The 14,979-nt window shown below is 48.8% G+C and overlaps 1 protein-coding gene across 1 annotated transcript; it reads right to left on the bottom strand.

Moving 5' to 3' along the window:
* Positions 1 to 1,787: 1,787 nt before the first annotated feature.
* On the bottom strand, positions 1,788 to 8,859 carry HERPUD1 (homocysteine inducible ER protein with ubiquitin like domain 1). Its single transcript, XM_042027214.1, has 8 exons — positions 8,700 to 8,859; positions 7,267 to 7,344; positions 7,108 to 7,182; positions 5,937 to 6,058; positions 5,343 to 5,465; positions 4,398 to 4,736; positions 3,435 to 3,540; positions 1,788 to 2,825 (listed from the first exon to the last, which is right to left on the bottom strand). The coding sequence occupies exons 1-8, from the start codon at positions 8,829 to 8,831 to the stop codon at positions 2,658 to 2,660; spliced, it is 1,143 nt and encodes a 380-aa protein (XP_041883148.1). The 5' UTR covers positions 8,832 to 8,859; the 3' UTR covers positions 1,788 to 2,657.
* Positions 8,860 to 14,979: the final 6,120 nt, after the last annotated feature.

Below are 14,979 nucleotides of genomic sequence, written 5' to 3'. Positions count from 1 at the left end.
CTCATCTTCAGGGCCATGTTGTCACCCACAGATGGCATCCAGGCTCTATCCCCTTCCTTGCCATCCCTCCTTACATACCTCACTGTTTACATTGACATCCCTCCAAGCTGAGCTGCCTCAGATCCTTTCATGCCTCACTCATCCATGCTTGCTCCCAGGCTGCCTCGGGTGACCAGAGGCCTCCACTGGTCAGGGGTCAGTGACAGGGTTAGGGCCACCCAACTCCTCATAACACCAGGCTGGCTCAGTCACAGGTGCTTGGAGCTCTCAGCCAGGCACTGTTCCCTCACATCCCAATGCTCCTGCCTGGGTGCATCACTGGCAGCTGCCTCTACAGGATTACACAGGGTTTACTTCCACATTATGTGTCCTCTGCTGCAGTCATGGCTCCCCTCCACCCCAGTGGCAGAGCCATGAGGAAAATGTTCTCAAAGGTCCAGGATTCCCACTGCATCCCTGCAGTGGCATTAGCTACACTTCATTAGTTTCTCAACTAGTTCTAAACCCATCTGCCTGCTCCTGGGAACAGCAAAAGCCTAAGACAACAGATGTTTTGCTGTCTCTGATAAATTTTCAGATTAGAGATTTCACAAGTAATCCAGCACTTATGTACTTGCTGCCTCAACCATACCAGACCAGTTTATTTTTGGCTGCCAGGAACTGCCCTCTCCTGCTAAGTCCAAGCACAGGCACAGCTCAGTTAATTTAGGCATTTTGCCAAGACACCCAAGTGATGGTTTGCTACACTCTGAGGGAGAAAAATCCATGATTCATAAAACACCCTTGATAAGGAACACACCCAGTGCAGCAGCTTGGGGTGCAGCTGCTGTGTGAGCTGCAGCTGTGTCTGGGGTGGGGGAATGGCTGTCACCTGGCACCCACCCTGTGCCTACCACAGGGACAGAGACACAGACTGCGAGGGTGCAAAAGCCTGGGGACACCTTTGTTCAGGGATTGCGATTCCCAGAGCAGCACCAGAGCATTAGCAAGGCAAGAAAGAGTGGGCACCTCCTCCAGGAACATCCTCAAAGGCTTATGCAGGATATATCTGTAGTAACAAAACTGACCTCCTCTCTAATTGTTTTATTCTAAATAGTTAGACTATTTTACCACTGTCCTACTCATCCTCCAAGTCTCCAGCAAACTGAAGATATGGCAGAAAAAACAAGCCTGGAAAGGAATTTGCTCAAATAAAAACACCACCATGATTAAGTTGCTTCCACAGGTAACACCAACAAACCATGTCCTACATCAGTCCGATCTGCAGTGGCAAGATCAAGCATTACCTGCTACAACTGTTTGTCCCAACTGATGTGTGCTGGCCCTGCCAAGACACTCCTAAACAAACTGTCCTGCCAAGTGCAGGCAGCAGAGGAAAAGAATGACAAGTTCCAGCAGAGGCAGCTGTTCTTAGACATCACATTGCAAGCCAAATTAAAACCCTGAGCCAAGGGAGTGTTACAACTCCACCAGGAGTCACAAGCAGGGCTCAAGGAGCCCAACTTTCCAAGTATCTACACAATTACCCATTTCAAGATGTCCACAACCCTTCTGTTAGCAGCTTTCCACAAGCAAAACAAACTCCAAGCTACCCAAAGCACTTTACCTGCTAAAGGCTGCTGAGGAACACAGTTGGGCAAGGAACTGAGTTTAAAGCTCTGGAAGCACCTTTTCCCCTCATATCCCAACTCCCTCATCATGACTTCAATAAAAAACAGGCAAGAGCACATGCTGTGCTTTGCACAGGTAGTCTTCTGACTGCTGTAGAGGATATATACAAGTGTGGATATAAATGCCTGCAAATTTTATTGCAATAACAGCCCTTAACCATATCAGAAACTAAAGGGAACACAATGAAGTAATACAAGAGAGTTGCACTGGAGTGAGAGGCAAAGTTGAATACAGGAATTAGACTGCTTTAACTTTGCATCCAAAAGCAGTGAAGTTTACATTTTGCATAAGTTTTTGCTAAATTTATTTAGACCTTGACACACTCTTCCCCCATGATTTGGCAGGGGAACAGGGGGAAGGGGCAAGGGCAGGGGGAATTAAGTCTTGAATTTAAACTATCTGAATTTGGCAATATGAAATTTAGTCCACAACTCCACTGAGGTAATTGCTTACCCACATCACTGAATCTTACAGTCCTCCACTTTGTCCAACAAGTAGATTGCACAATACATTCTTCATAGGAAAATATTTACAAAGAAAAGTTAAAATATTGTTGAAGCAATTTAACAATAGATCTTTCCTAAAAATCTGCTAATGCATATCTAGCAATTTTTGTTTGAGGTCCTACACTCAGTGTAATTAAAATAGCATTTGAAACATTCCAACAGGAATCACATTGCACAGAAGAAGCAATTTGCTTCCCTAACATTTTTGCACACCCACTCAGAGCCTGTGCCTTTAGTGCACAAGTCCACAATGCCAAGCCTCTACATAGATACCTAATAAATGCTATGCAACAAAGTTCTTTGCAATGAGGACAAGCATCTCAGTCTCTAGGCTGTAATGATGTAAGGCTTCTTGCAGCTTTATTTGCTTGGTCAGTGAAAGCTAGAGGAAGTGCCATCCCTTTCCATGCCTGGTCTGGAGTTGGTATCCAGTTCTCTCAGGTGTCCACTGCAGTTCCAGACAAGCAGATTGGTGACAAATCAGTTGCGGGTCAGTCCAGGCCCTTCTGGAAGGAGGGATGCAAAGAAAGTCTTGAAAAAAACCCACGCTGTGCTCATGAGCGAAGGGTTGGCCTGCTGCAGTTCTTGGAAAGCCTGTCCCTCATCAGGAGGCACCTCAGACTCATTTGTTCTGCCTTCATTTTCCCCCTGCCAAAATAAAGCATATTTGGTAAAGGAGAATTTCAGAAATACATTAGAAAAATGCGGCATCAAACTGTGCGGTTTTGTTTCCCAAATGTCACTGTTTGAATACAAAATTTTTCAAGTAGCCCCAGATCCAAAGTCAAAAACCCAAGCTGCACATTGGCAGTACTGGTTAGCTCACACTGGTGTCCAAGAACACTGTCCAGGACAGCCATCAAGCACCAGATCATGTGAATTATGTATTTACAGCTAATTAACTTTCATTGGCATCAGAACTGTCAGCTTGAAATCAAAGACTTGGACTTCTTCCAGACCCAAATCCTACAGAGGTGTACCCTGAACCCTGCCCTCAGTTCCAGCCTGTGACAGACCACCCCCCATTACAACTTCCTAAAGGACAGAAGCAGCTAAAAGGTAACATTCAGCCTGAAATATTTTGTAGAAGAAAGGAATTTGCTACATCAATGAAGGACTCAGGTGGCAATTATTCCCCCATGGAAGACAGGCTCTCACAGAAGTTCCAAGAAAAAGTTTTTTCTACTACACATAATTATTAAACCAAAAGCAAAACTTCACAGGGTTTCATGGTTTAAAAATATAGCAAAACAATACCTGTAAGTTATTGTTCTGGTCCTGGTTTAGAGCAGCTTGAGGAGGAACATTGCCTGGGAAGGGCTGAACTGGTCTTCGTCTAAATGGGAACCATCCAGCATGGTGCCTGGGGAAGGCAACAGGTTCATTAATTAATTAATGCTGTTTCAACATTACTCATCCTGTTACACAACAGCTGCACATCTGACTGCTCAGAGCTGGTGGCAACTAGCAACAGTAAAATTTAAGGAGCTCCAGTGGAACAATTAACCTTCACTCTCCCAGTCTACATAGATGTTGGAAGAGCTGCTCCAGTTTTAACTCCTAGACCTAAAATTCAGAGACCTAAGTCACTTGTTCCACAGGTGATCAAAGAATTTTGGAGGACAGATAATCTTTCTCAGGTAAGACATCCCAAGCATGGCAGCTGAGGGTCCATTATCATTACTGTGTGTTTATCCTAATTATATCCCCCCACCCAGAGAGGTTCAAAGGCAGTTCAGGACACTCCTTTCAGTTCAGCCTGGTCTTCTCTCCAGAAGTGCAACACAGCAGAAAAACTGCATGGATGCATGAAACAGCAAGTGTGAGACCCTCCTTCCAGACTTCAACCACTTGTTTCCCAACAAATAACTGTCATTTTCTACATGGAACCTACAGGTCTGCTCTATGCTGCTGAGCTGCTAGAGCTTTACAACAGGGGTTACTTTAGTTTCAAGCAGTTTTCTGAACTAGAAAGAGAGCCACACCAGAAACTGCAAAACCCTAGTGAGATCAGCCACATTCTTCATTTAATCCAGGCATAGGCATCATTCTCTTTTTTCTAAATACTAAGTTATACCAGAATATGGAGGAGTGGTTTGCCCTTTCCAGGTCGGTCCAAGAGTCCTATGAAGCTCAGCTGCCAGGGAGCTGAGCACAGCACAGAGCTCAGTACTTCTGTGAAACCCTTCTGAACAGCAAATATTAACACCATACACTTACAGATACATCAGAACAGTGCCACCCATAACGAGGAGGAGTCTGCTGATACTGGAGTAGAAATAGACCATGTTGACAAAAACATATAACAGCGTTGCTGAGTAGAGCCAGTCCAACCAGTCTCGATTGCCACCCTCCTCATCTTCCTCCATGAGGGGCCCCCCTTGGGCATTCATCCTCAAGTTCTGGTCAACCACTGCATTAACCTGAGCAGCAACATTCTGGTTTCCGGGCTGGTTTTGGGCAGGAAATGGGTCTGGGAGAGGAGCTGGAGGTGTCACTGGTATCTCCTGAGAACGCTGTGCATGGGATGGGTCAGAAGATGCAGCAGTAGAAGCCAGGCTGGAAACAGAGAATAAAGTACAGAATGAGGCTTAGTCAAATTCTTTCACACTTCACACAAGCCCTGAAAATCTGTCTGAGTCAGATCACTTGTAAGTAGAAAGCATCAAGTTTAGATGCCACAAAAGGGTTAAAAACAAGTTTTAGTTCTACCCATAACAGCTGTATAGTGACTTCAGCAAGTCAAAACAGGCACCTTTCCCTTTATAATGTCTATACTCAAAAAAAAAATATTTAGAGCAATCTGCAGATAGTGTAAAAGCCTTCTGCAAGTCTCAGCTTGACCTATGACTGATTTCCAGTCAATGCTGTGTGCTACTTTGAGCAGTCAGAAAAAGAGCAAAGGCTCATCAGCAGGATCAGATTTACTCTAGAGACACCTGCCCTCCCAATGGAGAGTCAGAGATGCAATGGGCAAGATTCAGAACCACTGGCCTGAACGGCAACAGAGCAGCACAGTACAGGGTACATTCCCACAACATTCAGCACAAGTTACAATGAAAAAGCCCCCAAGCACCATCAAAAGAGGAAGAATTGCCAGGAGCTCTCAAATTTCTCATATTACAGTTTCTACTTCCTACTGGCAGCTTGGAATAGAACACTTACTATTGCATGTAATACTGTCTTGCATAAATCTGCTGGAACCAGGACATCTGAAGCATGCTGTAGGTTGTGTAAGCAGAGAAGCCAGGAGCCATGCTCTGGAAGGGACGCTGAGTTGTTTCCAGCCTTGGTCAAAATTTGAACACATTCATTAGCAAACACTATTCATGGACAAATGGCAAGAGTAATTTATTACAGAACAATGTAAATAGCTTCTGCCATTTTGTGCACCCAACTACAATTCTTCCTTCTAGATTATTAAAGACACCCCTTTATTCACATGAATAAAGGGAAGATTTTCAACTAACAGAGCAGTGCATCTTCCTTTAGAGGCCACATTTTCAGAGGTGTTCAAGGCCAGGTTGGACAGAGCACCCTGATCTAGTGGAAGGCATCCCTCATGGCAGAGAGTTGGACTAGATAGCCTTTAAGGCTCCCTTCCAATCCAAATTATTCTACATCCACTAAAGCTTTTATATAAATCCTCACCATATTGGTCCATGCTCTATGGACTTATGACAGTATATATGGCATAAGGAGCTGACATCAAACACATCATTTAAAAACCTTTAAAGATGTACATAAAATTGTATTTACCCATTACTGGCTTCTGCTGAAGAGTGGCCACCTGAAGAGCTCCTCAATCTTCCACCACTTGAGGAAGACACAGTTGATTCCTGCCTGGCTTCTGATGGTAACTTGGGCTGATCAGCTTTAACCTACAGACAGGAATGCAGCCAGTGAGGTTTACTCAGGACACTACACACACTTTATGCAAAAAGGTTGCACCCCACAGAATATGCCCTTGTTTTAACACCTAGTCCTGCACAGCACCTCTCAGTCCTGCCCCTGCTCTTGGGCACCATGCCACAAGCACCTCTATCAGTAAAGCTCCTGAAACAAAACAACTTGGATGCAAGACTGATTTGATGCTACTCTTCCCTTTCACAAGATCTATACTGTATTTGCTACTTATGCACACATTCAGTGTCCATCTGGTTATAAAAATATAAAATATAAAAGACACTTTGGTTTTTTCCTATGGCAAATTTGTACTGCTTGCACAAACTGCTGTACATGGAGTTGAAGAGCTGTCCTGTGGTGATACATCTGTCCAACATCCAGCCAAAGCTGGCTCCCATCTAGCAACCACCAGGCATGGGTAGGGTTTGCTCACATTGTCTATAATGGGCAACAGGATCACACCTGTAGAAACCTTTGCCCAGCCACTTTAAAGAATGAGTTTTGGCCATTTGTAATTGAGACCAGTCCATACCGAGCTCAAGCACTAAGGCTGAGCCTGTAGAGAGGAAGCCAAAGATGAGTCATTAATGGGAGCAGTTTAAGTATCTGTAGCTCTCAGCCTTCTTCCCTCCCCATACAGATCAGAACCACTTCCCTCTGCTTCTCTCTTCTGACCACAAGCTCAATCTGTCCAAAAGAGTGCCTGGGACATGACAAGTCATATTCTATTTAATAAAACTGAATTTACCAGAAAGGATTTCTCCCCTGAGCAGCAGGTCACAACTACATCTGATATTTTTTAACAGATGCCATGAGAATCTTTACTGATGAAATGTAGACACAATTTGTTTACTCAGCTTAATCCAAATACATTCTCACATTCCCAAACAAATTATCACAAAGCAATACTGCTGTTGCACTAATAGGGAAAACCTGCAGTAACAGGGAACTTTAAAATGGCCATCCAACACTCCTCATTTTTAGTTACAAGCCCAAGATTCAGAATTAACTTAAGTCTAATTACCTCTGCTTTGGTTTCTTGCATATTTGCAGGAGTCTTGAAGTTGTACACCAAATGAAGAGCATGCAGCTCCCCTTGCTGAAATATAAAGGATGAGCTGTTAAAAAAAAAATCACTTCTCTAGATATATTGCAGCACATCATAAAAGATACTTTTTTATACCTTTGGCAACAATTCTCCCAGACAGTGGTGATCAAGCAGCAGCTTCCCAGAATAAATCAGCTTTTGGTCCTCTTCAGGCTTTGAAGAAAGAAAACAAAGAACAGGATTATTTGCTTTGCCAAGCACTAACCAACACAACTTACAAGTGATGGAGAGAGGCACGGAGCCAGGAGTATCCCCCACACTAAGGTGCAGAGGGAATTGTGCACATCTAAACTCAGCTGAAGTGATGAGAACAACTAAATGCCCAAGTGTGATATTACTGAGGTCCAAACCTGCAGAAGAATACAAAGTCCCTTGGGCAAAGAACTTGGTTACATGCTGTCTCTTTTACAGTCCCAACAAAAACATTCATGTTTCTTAGAAACTGAGGTTTGGAGTTCCATCTAATCTGATCAGCACCAGAGGTGGTGTCAAGTAAATCTGTTACACCCCATCTGATGGGACCCAGCAGCTCTTCATCAGGAGCTGTCCCACACCAGCTGGTGGAAGCACATGGAGCCTGTTTCTGGGTGATCACCACACTCCCAGGGAAAGCATGGCAAAAGCATGGGAACCAGGCCTTCTCCCTGGCAACTAGTGACAGCCTTAAGTTTACAGGGCAGTCTCCAGTTGGATACTATGAAAAATTCTTCAGTGAAGGAATGGTTAAACATTGGAATGGGCTACCCAGAGAAGCAGTGGAGTCACTATCCCTGGAACTCTTCAAAAAGTAAGTATAGCCATGACATTTCACAATGTCGTTTAGTAGGGATAGCAGCATTTAGTCGAAGGTTGACCTTGATGATCTTGGAGGTCTTTTCCAAGTTTATTGATTCTGTGAAGGCCACACACCCTCCTGTGGGAGCACTGCCCGTGGGAGCAGCGGGACACGGAGCGCAGCTGCTCCAGCAGCACTCACGCGTCAGCTCTCGTGTCCAGCGGCTCAGGGGGAAGTCACACTTCTGCATTTCATCCCCACAAGCGCCGCCACCCCGCCGTGCACAGCGCTGTGCCTCCCGTCCAGCGGGAACACGCCCTCAACCCGCCAGGAAGGGCCTTGGCCGCCCGCTGCCCGGCTGGGTGCGGTGCCCAGGCGCTGCTGCCGGGCACAGCCCGGTGCCAGCGGGCTCCCGCGGGCGCTGACGTCCCCACACACCTGCAGGACGCGCCGTCCCGGGAGGGCGGTTAATGATTAACCGCGGCCGGGCCACAAACAAGTCCCAAAATAGCCCGAGCCCGCCCCAAGCGCGGCTGACGCAACCGGGACACCCCGTGGGGGGCACGTACCGGTCCCGGAGCCCCGCGAGAGCCCCACGGCAGCTGCCGCCGCTGCCCCGCGGGGACTCAGCGCCCACCACCCATCCACCCGCCCGGCGAGGCCGCCCGCAGGGACCCGCTCGACGAGGGGACCCGCCCGGCGAGGCTGCGGGAAGAGAGGATGGCGCACTCACCGGCGCGTCGGGCAGGAGGCGGCGCAGCTCGGTCTTGAGCCGGCGCACGGTCCAGGCGGGCTCAGCGCGGAGCCGGAGGTCGCGGTGCCGCTGCGCGGGACTCCGGACCAGCAACGACAGCTGCTCCTCCATCACGGGCGCGACGCGGGCGGCGATTGCAAAACCTTCCCGGCGAGGCTTTTATAGGGGCCCGCCCCGCCGCAGGGCCGCGGTGGCTGCGGCTGATTGGCCGCGACCGGGACAGGGGCGGGAACTTCCACGTGGGCCAATGGGACGGTGCCTCGCGTGAGGCGCCTTGAGGAAACGGAGGCGCTGATTGGGCGGTGCCGGGTGGGGGCGGGGCTATGCCGTCACCACGGCGACCGTGACCCGCCCCGCCCCGCCCCGCCCCGGCCGTGAGGGACGGAGGCCATGGCCCGGGGGGTAGCGCTGTTGTGCCTCTCTCCCTCCCTCCGTCTCTCCACCACATCACCTCCGGCGTCAACGCAGCTCTTAGGGATCCTTTGCTTCGCCTTCCCTCTCCCCTCCGCCCACTGGAGCAGCACAGCCCTGCACGTGCTGGATCCACGGCCTGATCCCGGTGAAATATCCCCCTTTTTCCTGTGGTTATTTTACCGGCGATGTGTAGGTTTGCTGCGGGCTTTGTGGGTACAGGTACACAAACCAAACTTCTGGATGGAGCCAAAAGAAGTGTGCAGAGATGCTGGGGGAAATTAATAATTCATGAAATTTTTACTGACAAAAAATAAAAAGCCATAAAAATGTGGACCAGCAGTTTCTGAGTGCTCCTCCTTATGCCCATCTTCCTGTGAGATGCGATCCAGCGCCTAAAAATCCCGTGGTAATGATCCTGATGCACCAGGAGGGGGTTTTCGCGTCCTTCAAAACAGAACCGTAGGAACGTGAGACGTCGGGTTTATCTCTTGGTACCAGGTATTGACTGCGTGCTTCAGGAGCTGCTCAGTATTCCTCGGCAGCCAGACCTGTTGCCCAAAGGCACGGATGAGTCTGCAGCCAAGAGCAGATTTAGCAACCAGCAAAGACACTCTGCCACGGGGATGCATCACCCCGCGGCTTCCCGGGGAAGAGCCGAGCCAAAGGGCAGCGCTGCCGTGGGAGCCGGCAAAACAAAATCATGAAGAACTGAGCTGAGCCTGGGTCTGGTCCGGTGAACCCTCTGCAGCTGCCAGGGTACGTCCTTGTGAGGGTGGAGAGTTCCATCGGAGCCCATTTCTCTGTCACATCCCACAGCGAGCACTGAGGCTGCGTTCCTGCCTGCTCTGTCCTTGCTGTCCCTGGGCGGGCTCAGTGCCCAGGTGGGCTCTTCCTCCCCAACCTCTGCTGTGTCCCAGCAACGCAAGGAGACACTGCCAGAGCTATTTGCTGCTCTTGCTCCATCAGGACAGACCATGATCCCTGTCCCTCAGCTCCTAATGGCAGTGGGGAAAGACAAACGCAGTGTCCAGGGCCATCCTTGCCATTGTCCTCCATTAGGGTCAAGGTGACTTTGCTGCTCGATTGGTTGCAGAGTTAAGTCAGAGAGCCAAGAGAGCTCCCGTGGGTGGCAGGGACAGGGCAAGGCTGTGCAGGTGTTGGAGTGAAACCAGGATCTCAGACTCTGTGTGTTTTATCTGGGACTCCCTGTGCTGTTGCTGGCCCGTGGACCAGGTGAGCAGCTGTAGCCCCAATGCTGATCCTGCCTCGAGCTCAGGCTCCTGTGTTTCTCCTTCATCACAGACAAGAGGGGCAGGACTCAGCTGAGCTGCTCTCTGCCCATTCTTTGTCTGAGCCATTGCTGGGAAAAATGCCTGCTCACTGGACAAACTTACCTGAATCCAGCACTGACCTGGCTTGGAGCAGGGGCTGGAGGAACGACCTCCTGAGGCACCTGAGTGCTAAACCTCAGCAGCCCCCCTCCATGTCTGGGGGTGCTGGACCCCCCAGAGAGCCAGGCCCTCACTGCCCTCACCCACAGCAGCCAAGAACTGGTGGATCTGGAGTCAGTGGACACATCTCAACATCAGGTAGCCCATGCTCCAGTTCCAGAGGTTCATTCAGAGCTCCTGGGACTAAGGCAAAACAAACACTTGCCCTGATACTGTCTGCTTAGCTTAGCTCACTCTGTGGCAGCAGATAAGGGGCCACAGCACAAACCAGAAGTGTGGGGTATGCCCAGCCCCTGCCCTGGAGGGATCTCTGCTGAGATAAGAGATTTCATAATCGCCCAGCAGGACTCCCTGGAAAGGCAACCACTTCTTTGGTCACGGCGAGAAAAGACAGACCCACAATCCTTTAGGAGACCCTATGCAGATCCTTTGTAACCCATTGGCCTTTACCCATCCCCTGTATCCCTATAAAAGCAAAGGCCTCTGCCCCTGTGGGTCAGAGAGAGCTCTCATCCCTGGCTTTCCCCTTCGCCGGAGTACGGACCGACAATAAAGCTCCTTCCGTGCAGAACCAGCCACACGAGCCTCTTGTCTCTCTCTGGTCTGGCTTGGCCTGGAGGCTGCCCTGCAGAGCTGAGCTGGAATCACGAGCTGATAATCACTAAAGAGCTGACAGTCTCTGCAAGGGCCCTCCTGCCAGCAGCTGAGGGAAGACACCGGGCCTTGGGAAGGCGATTCCTTTTGGGACCATCTCCCCGGACTGGTCACCTCTTCCTGGGTCAGAGCCACTGACCCCATCACCAGCTGTAATAACTGGTGCCCGAACAGCCATTGGACCCCTGACCTGGCCTGAGCTGTGTCTTGACATGGCATGGTTAATAAGATAGACACACTTTACATCAAAAGTTTTACAGCAACTAACTCAAGCCTTAAGAATAAAATGAGAACTACATACCCCATGGCACCCACAGAGTTCAGGACGGGTAGAGAGGATGAAACAAACTTTAAAGAGAACCTTAACTGAATTAATAATTGAAACTCAAATGTCATGGGTAAAATGCCAACCTCTGGCTTTATTGAGAGTTCAGACACAACCAGGTCAGACCTGAGAGTGTCACCTTACGAAATGATGGTTGGTGTTGAAGATGAAAGTTTGGTAAGAAAGTTTCGCAGATGTGTGGGCTTGGCAGAGAGATCTCTGAGTCTGGAGCCTGAGGATGGGATAGAAATGAAAGCAGGTTTTGATGTAGAGTGGAAGATGTTTGCTGAAACATTGATCACTGAATGGGTGAGAGGACAAAGGTTGGAGATGAATTGGAAGATTTTTGTGGTTAGGACAGAGGTATGTGACTGCAAACAAGGACATGTTTTTCACCAGGTGGATGGGTCTCAGGAAGAGCATAAGTAAATAGAAAACATGTTTTTGCCAGGAAGAGAGCTATGGCAGGCAGACAAGGAATGTTGATGTGGCAGGAAAAAGAGAGGTCTGAAAGTGTTGCACTGTGAGCTTGAATTGTAGCTTGCTTGCTCTTGTGAGTGGATGCTGCTGACTGTAGGGTTCTATAGGATATGTATAGTATGGTGGTAGTAGTAGCTAAGATAGGCTATAGGCAAATGTAAAGGTGTTGTGTATGGTGCTTGTTAGTTGTTATGTATTGGGATACTCAGCAAAGAAAGGTGTACAATGCTCTCTTGAACAGAAAGGTTCAGGGATGCCTACAATCTGTAGCTGGCAGCTGTGGGGCTGGCTCTGGATACCCACTCCCTGAAATGCTGTGACTTGGCCTATGCAATAAACAGCTTTCAAGAGAGCTGCCTGAAGTCCAGACATCCTTCATGAACCCTTTTCCTATAGTTTGGGTTACCCTTTTTGAACACCCAAAATGAAACTGCTACCTATGAATTAGGGGAATGAGTGTTAAAGAATATGTCAACACAATTGCAAGGACCCTTGAAGATTTGCGGTTAAAAGGGATAATCCCTCAAACCACTCCTTTAGACTTCAAAATCCATAACATCCATCCAGGGGAGTGGGTGTTAGTAAAAACATGGAAGGAGCAATCTTTAGCTGCACAAGGGAAAGGTCCTTTTCAGGTGCTACTGACGACTGAGGCAGCGATCCGGGCCAAGGAGCGAGGGTGGATCCATGGCAGCAGAATCAAAGGACCCGTGCAGGAACCTAAGGAGTGGACTAGAACATCTAAGCCTGGGGATTCCAAGGTAACTCTTAAGAGGGAACTGGGGGTTAATGCACTGGAAAAACCCAAATGATTCAAGAGATACACCAAGAATCACACCTGATTGGGAAATAAGGTGAAGCTTATAGCAGTGGTTTCAAGTGTTGCCTGGACAGGTCCTGAGACACCTCCGATACCCTCCTTGGGGAGGAATCCTTCCACTCCAAACAGGAGGATCAGGACTATTTCGGGCTGAGGGTTCTCATATTCTGGCCTGTGATTTATTTCAAAAAGGAGGAGGAATTGCTACCTCCAACAGTGCCATACCACATACCCTGTCTAATTCATCCTAGTACTGGACATGCTAGGTGGGTTAAATGTAAATGTCTAGAGTGTAAAAAATATTGGTATTGTAGTTCACAGAAACGACACTCACTGCATGAAGTGTCGAATGCCAAATCTATTCCCCATCCAGGTAGAGCAAAGAACAGCTGAAATAGTAACCCTGCTTTGTGGATGGGAATTACTAGTGCCTGTTGAATGGGAGATACCTGAGGAAGGGTGGGAAGCTACAATTAAGAAGTGTCAAAAGCAATTTGCCTGGAAATCAGCGAAAAGGAAGTGACAAGGAAATAGAGGGCAAGGCCCAATGACCACTGTAGCTGCCACCAAGACGATCACATACCCCTGCTGTGGGCAGCAGCCCCATAGGCACGGGGGGTGGAGGTATCAGCCATATGGGACCTCTGTTATTCCTTTATCTGTCACTCCTCTTTTGTCTCTGCCCTCTGGGGATACCGACACAGCCACGCCATGGGTGTTACTGAAAGCTGTACTTGGAAAACACCCAGGTTCCTTTTTCATTGCACGTACCCATGTCAACAGTCTCTGTTACAACCCATCCAAAGTAGAAAACTGTATGCAGAATGGGAAAAAGCACTGGATTGTAGAAAACCTAGGAATGAGTGGGAGCACTCCAAAAGGAGAAAGATGGGTTTGTTTCACATGTATTGTTGGGAATAAAGTCTCAAGCTTAGTAAAAGAACAACTAGTAAATAAAGAGGCAAAGCCAGCACAACAATCTAACTCTGTATCAACCCCAATTCAAGATATGTATGTGAAATTCAAACAACAATTAAAAAAATGAAATCTCAAAATTGAGAAAAAAAAAATCTGTTTGTGGAATTAGGGGAAAGGATAGGTAAGGAGCTGAATGTAACCAACTGCTGGGTCTGTGGAGGGCCTCTGATGGCAGAGGAATGGCCATGGAAAGGCAGTAGCTTGAGCCCAACAGAAGTCCTTAAGTGGAATCGGACAAGGATAAGGGGAGAAAACAGCCCAGCAGGGTGGGTACTGAGTTCAACTGCGATAGGAGAGGAGTGTCCCTGGCGTAGCGGGAACAATTTCCTCAACGAAGTAGGAAATAGTCCCTGTAAGTGATCGACAGTCAGTAACGGAACTTTTACCTGGTGGGTCCGCGAGAAACCAGCTCTGTATTGGACTCAGGAAAAAACGAAGGAAAAGAATTGTAAGTACAATAATAATGCCAAACTCTTTCAGTAATGATAGAAACAAAAATCCTTCTTTTGGGATCGCAGACATTTCAGAATTTTGGGAAAATAGAAATGAGCGGGGTTGCATCACCGCTGATCCCTCCGCGGCCAGCACCGCATCACAAATAGTCCCTCCGCCGGGTCCCTCCGCGGGCAGGGCGCATCATCGCTAACGCAAGTATTTATAAATTCAAAAGAACTCGTTAACACAGAAGAAATCAAGTATGCTTCATGCTGGGTGGGAAACAGAGTCTAAGGGGATAAGAATTTTAAAGTTGTCGGAGACCCAAGGAAAGGAGAAAAGGGCAAACAAGAAAGAGAAGGGCTGGGAGCCCCTGGAAGCATCGCCCCCTCCATTCCCGCCTGCCTCGCCCCAAGCCCAGGCTCCTGTGGCGCCCTCGCAGCTGCAGCGCCGCTCCCGGAGCCCGAGGTCCCGCCTGTGCCGGCTCTCAGGCACCGCCCGCGGCTCCACCGCTTGTCCCAGCGGCGGCGGCTCCGCCGGTAGCCCCGCTGCTCCCGCCGCCCCCTCCAGCCCCTGCGGCTCCAGCGGTAGCCCAGCCCCCCCTTACGGTGTCCCTGTGCCCGTCCCTAGCCCGGCTCTCCGCTCCACACCAGCTCAGCCCGCCGCTTTCGGTGTCCCTGTGCCCGGCCCTAGCCCGGCTCT

This window comes from Corvus kubaryi, unplaced genomic scaffold (assembly GCF_017639235.1).
Source record: "Corvus kubaryi isolate FWS band 111438036 unplaced genomic scaffold, C.kubaryi_AGA036_p1.0 37300, whole genome shotgun sequence".
In the NCBI taxonomy this organism is placed as follows: domain Eukaryota; kingdom Metazoa; phylum Chordata; class Aves; order Passeriformes; family Corvidae; genus Corvus; species Corvus kubaryi.
The sequence above is the reverse complement of the archived record's forward strand: the minus strand, read 5'-3'. Positions and strand labels throughout refer to the sequence as shown.

Excerpts from the sequence above, each read along its gene's own strand:
- HERPUD1 (XM_042027214.1), bottom strand. The coding sequence starts at position 8,831 with ATGGAGGAGCAGCTGTCGTTGCTGGTCCGGAGTCCCGCGCAGCGGCAC. Across the intron at positions 3,541-4,397 it reads GGCACTGTTCTGATGTATCT|GCACCATGCTGGATGGTTCC; the intron begins GTAAGTGTATGG and ends TGCCTTCCCCAG. Across the intron at positions 2,826-3,434 it reads ACCAGAACAATAACTTACAG|GGGGAAAATGAAGGCAGAAC; the intron begins GTATTGTTTTGC and ends TTATTTTGGCAG.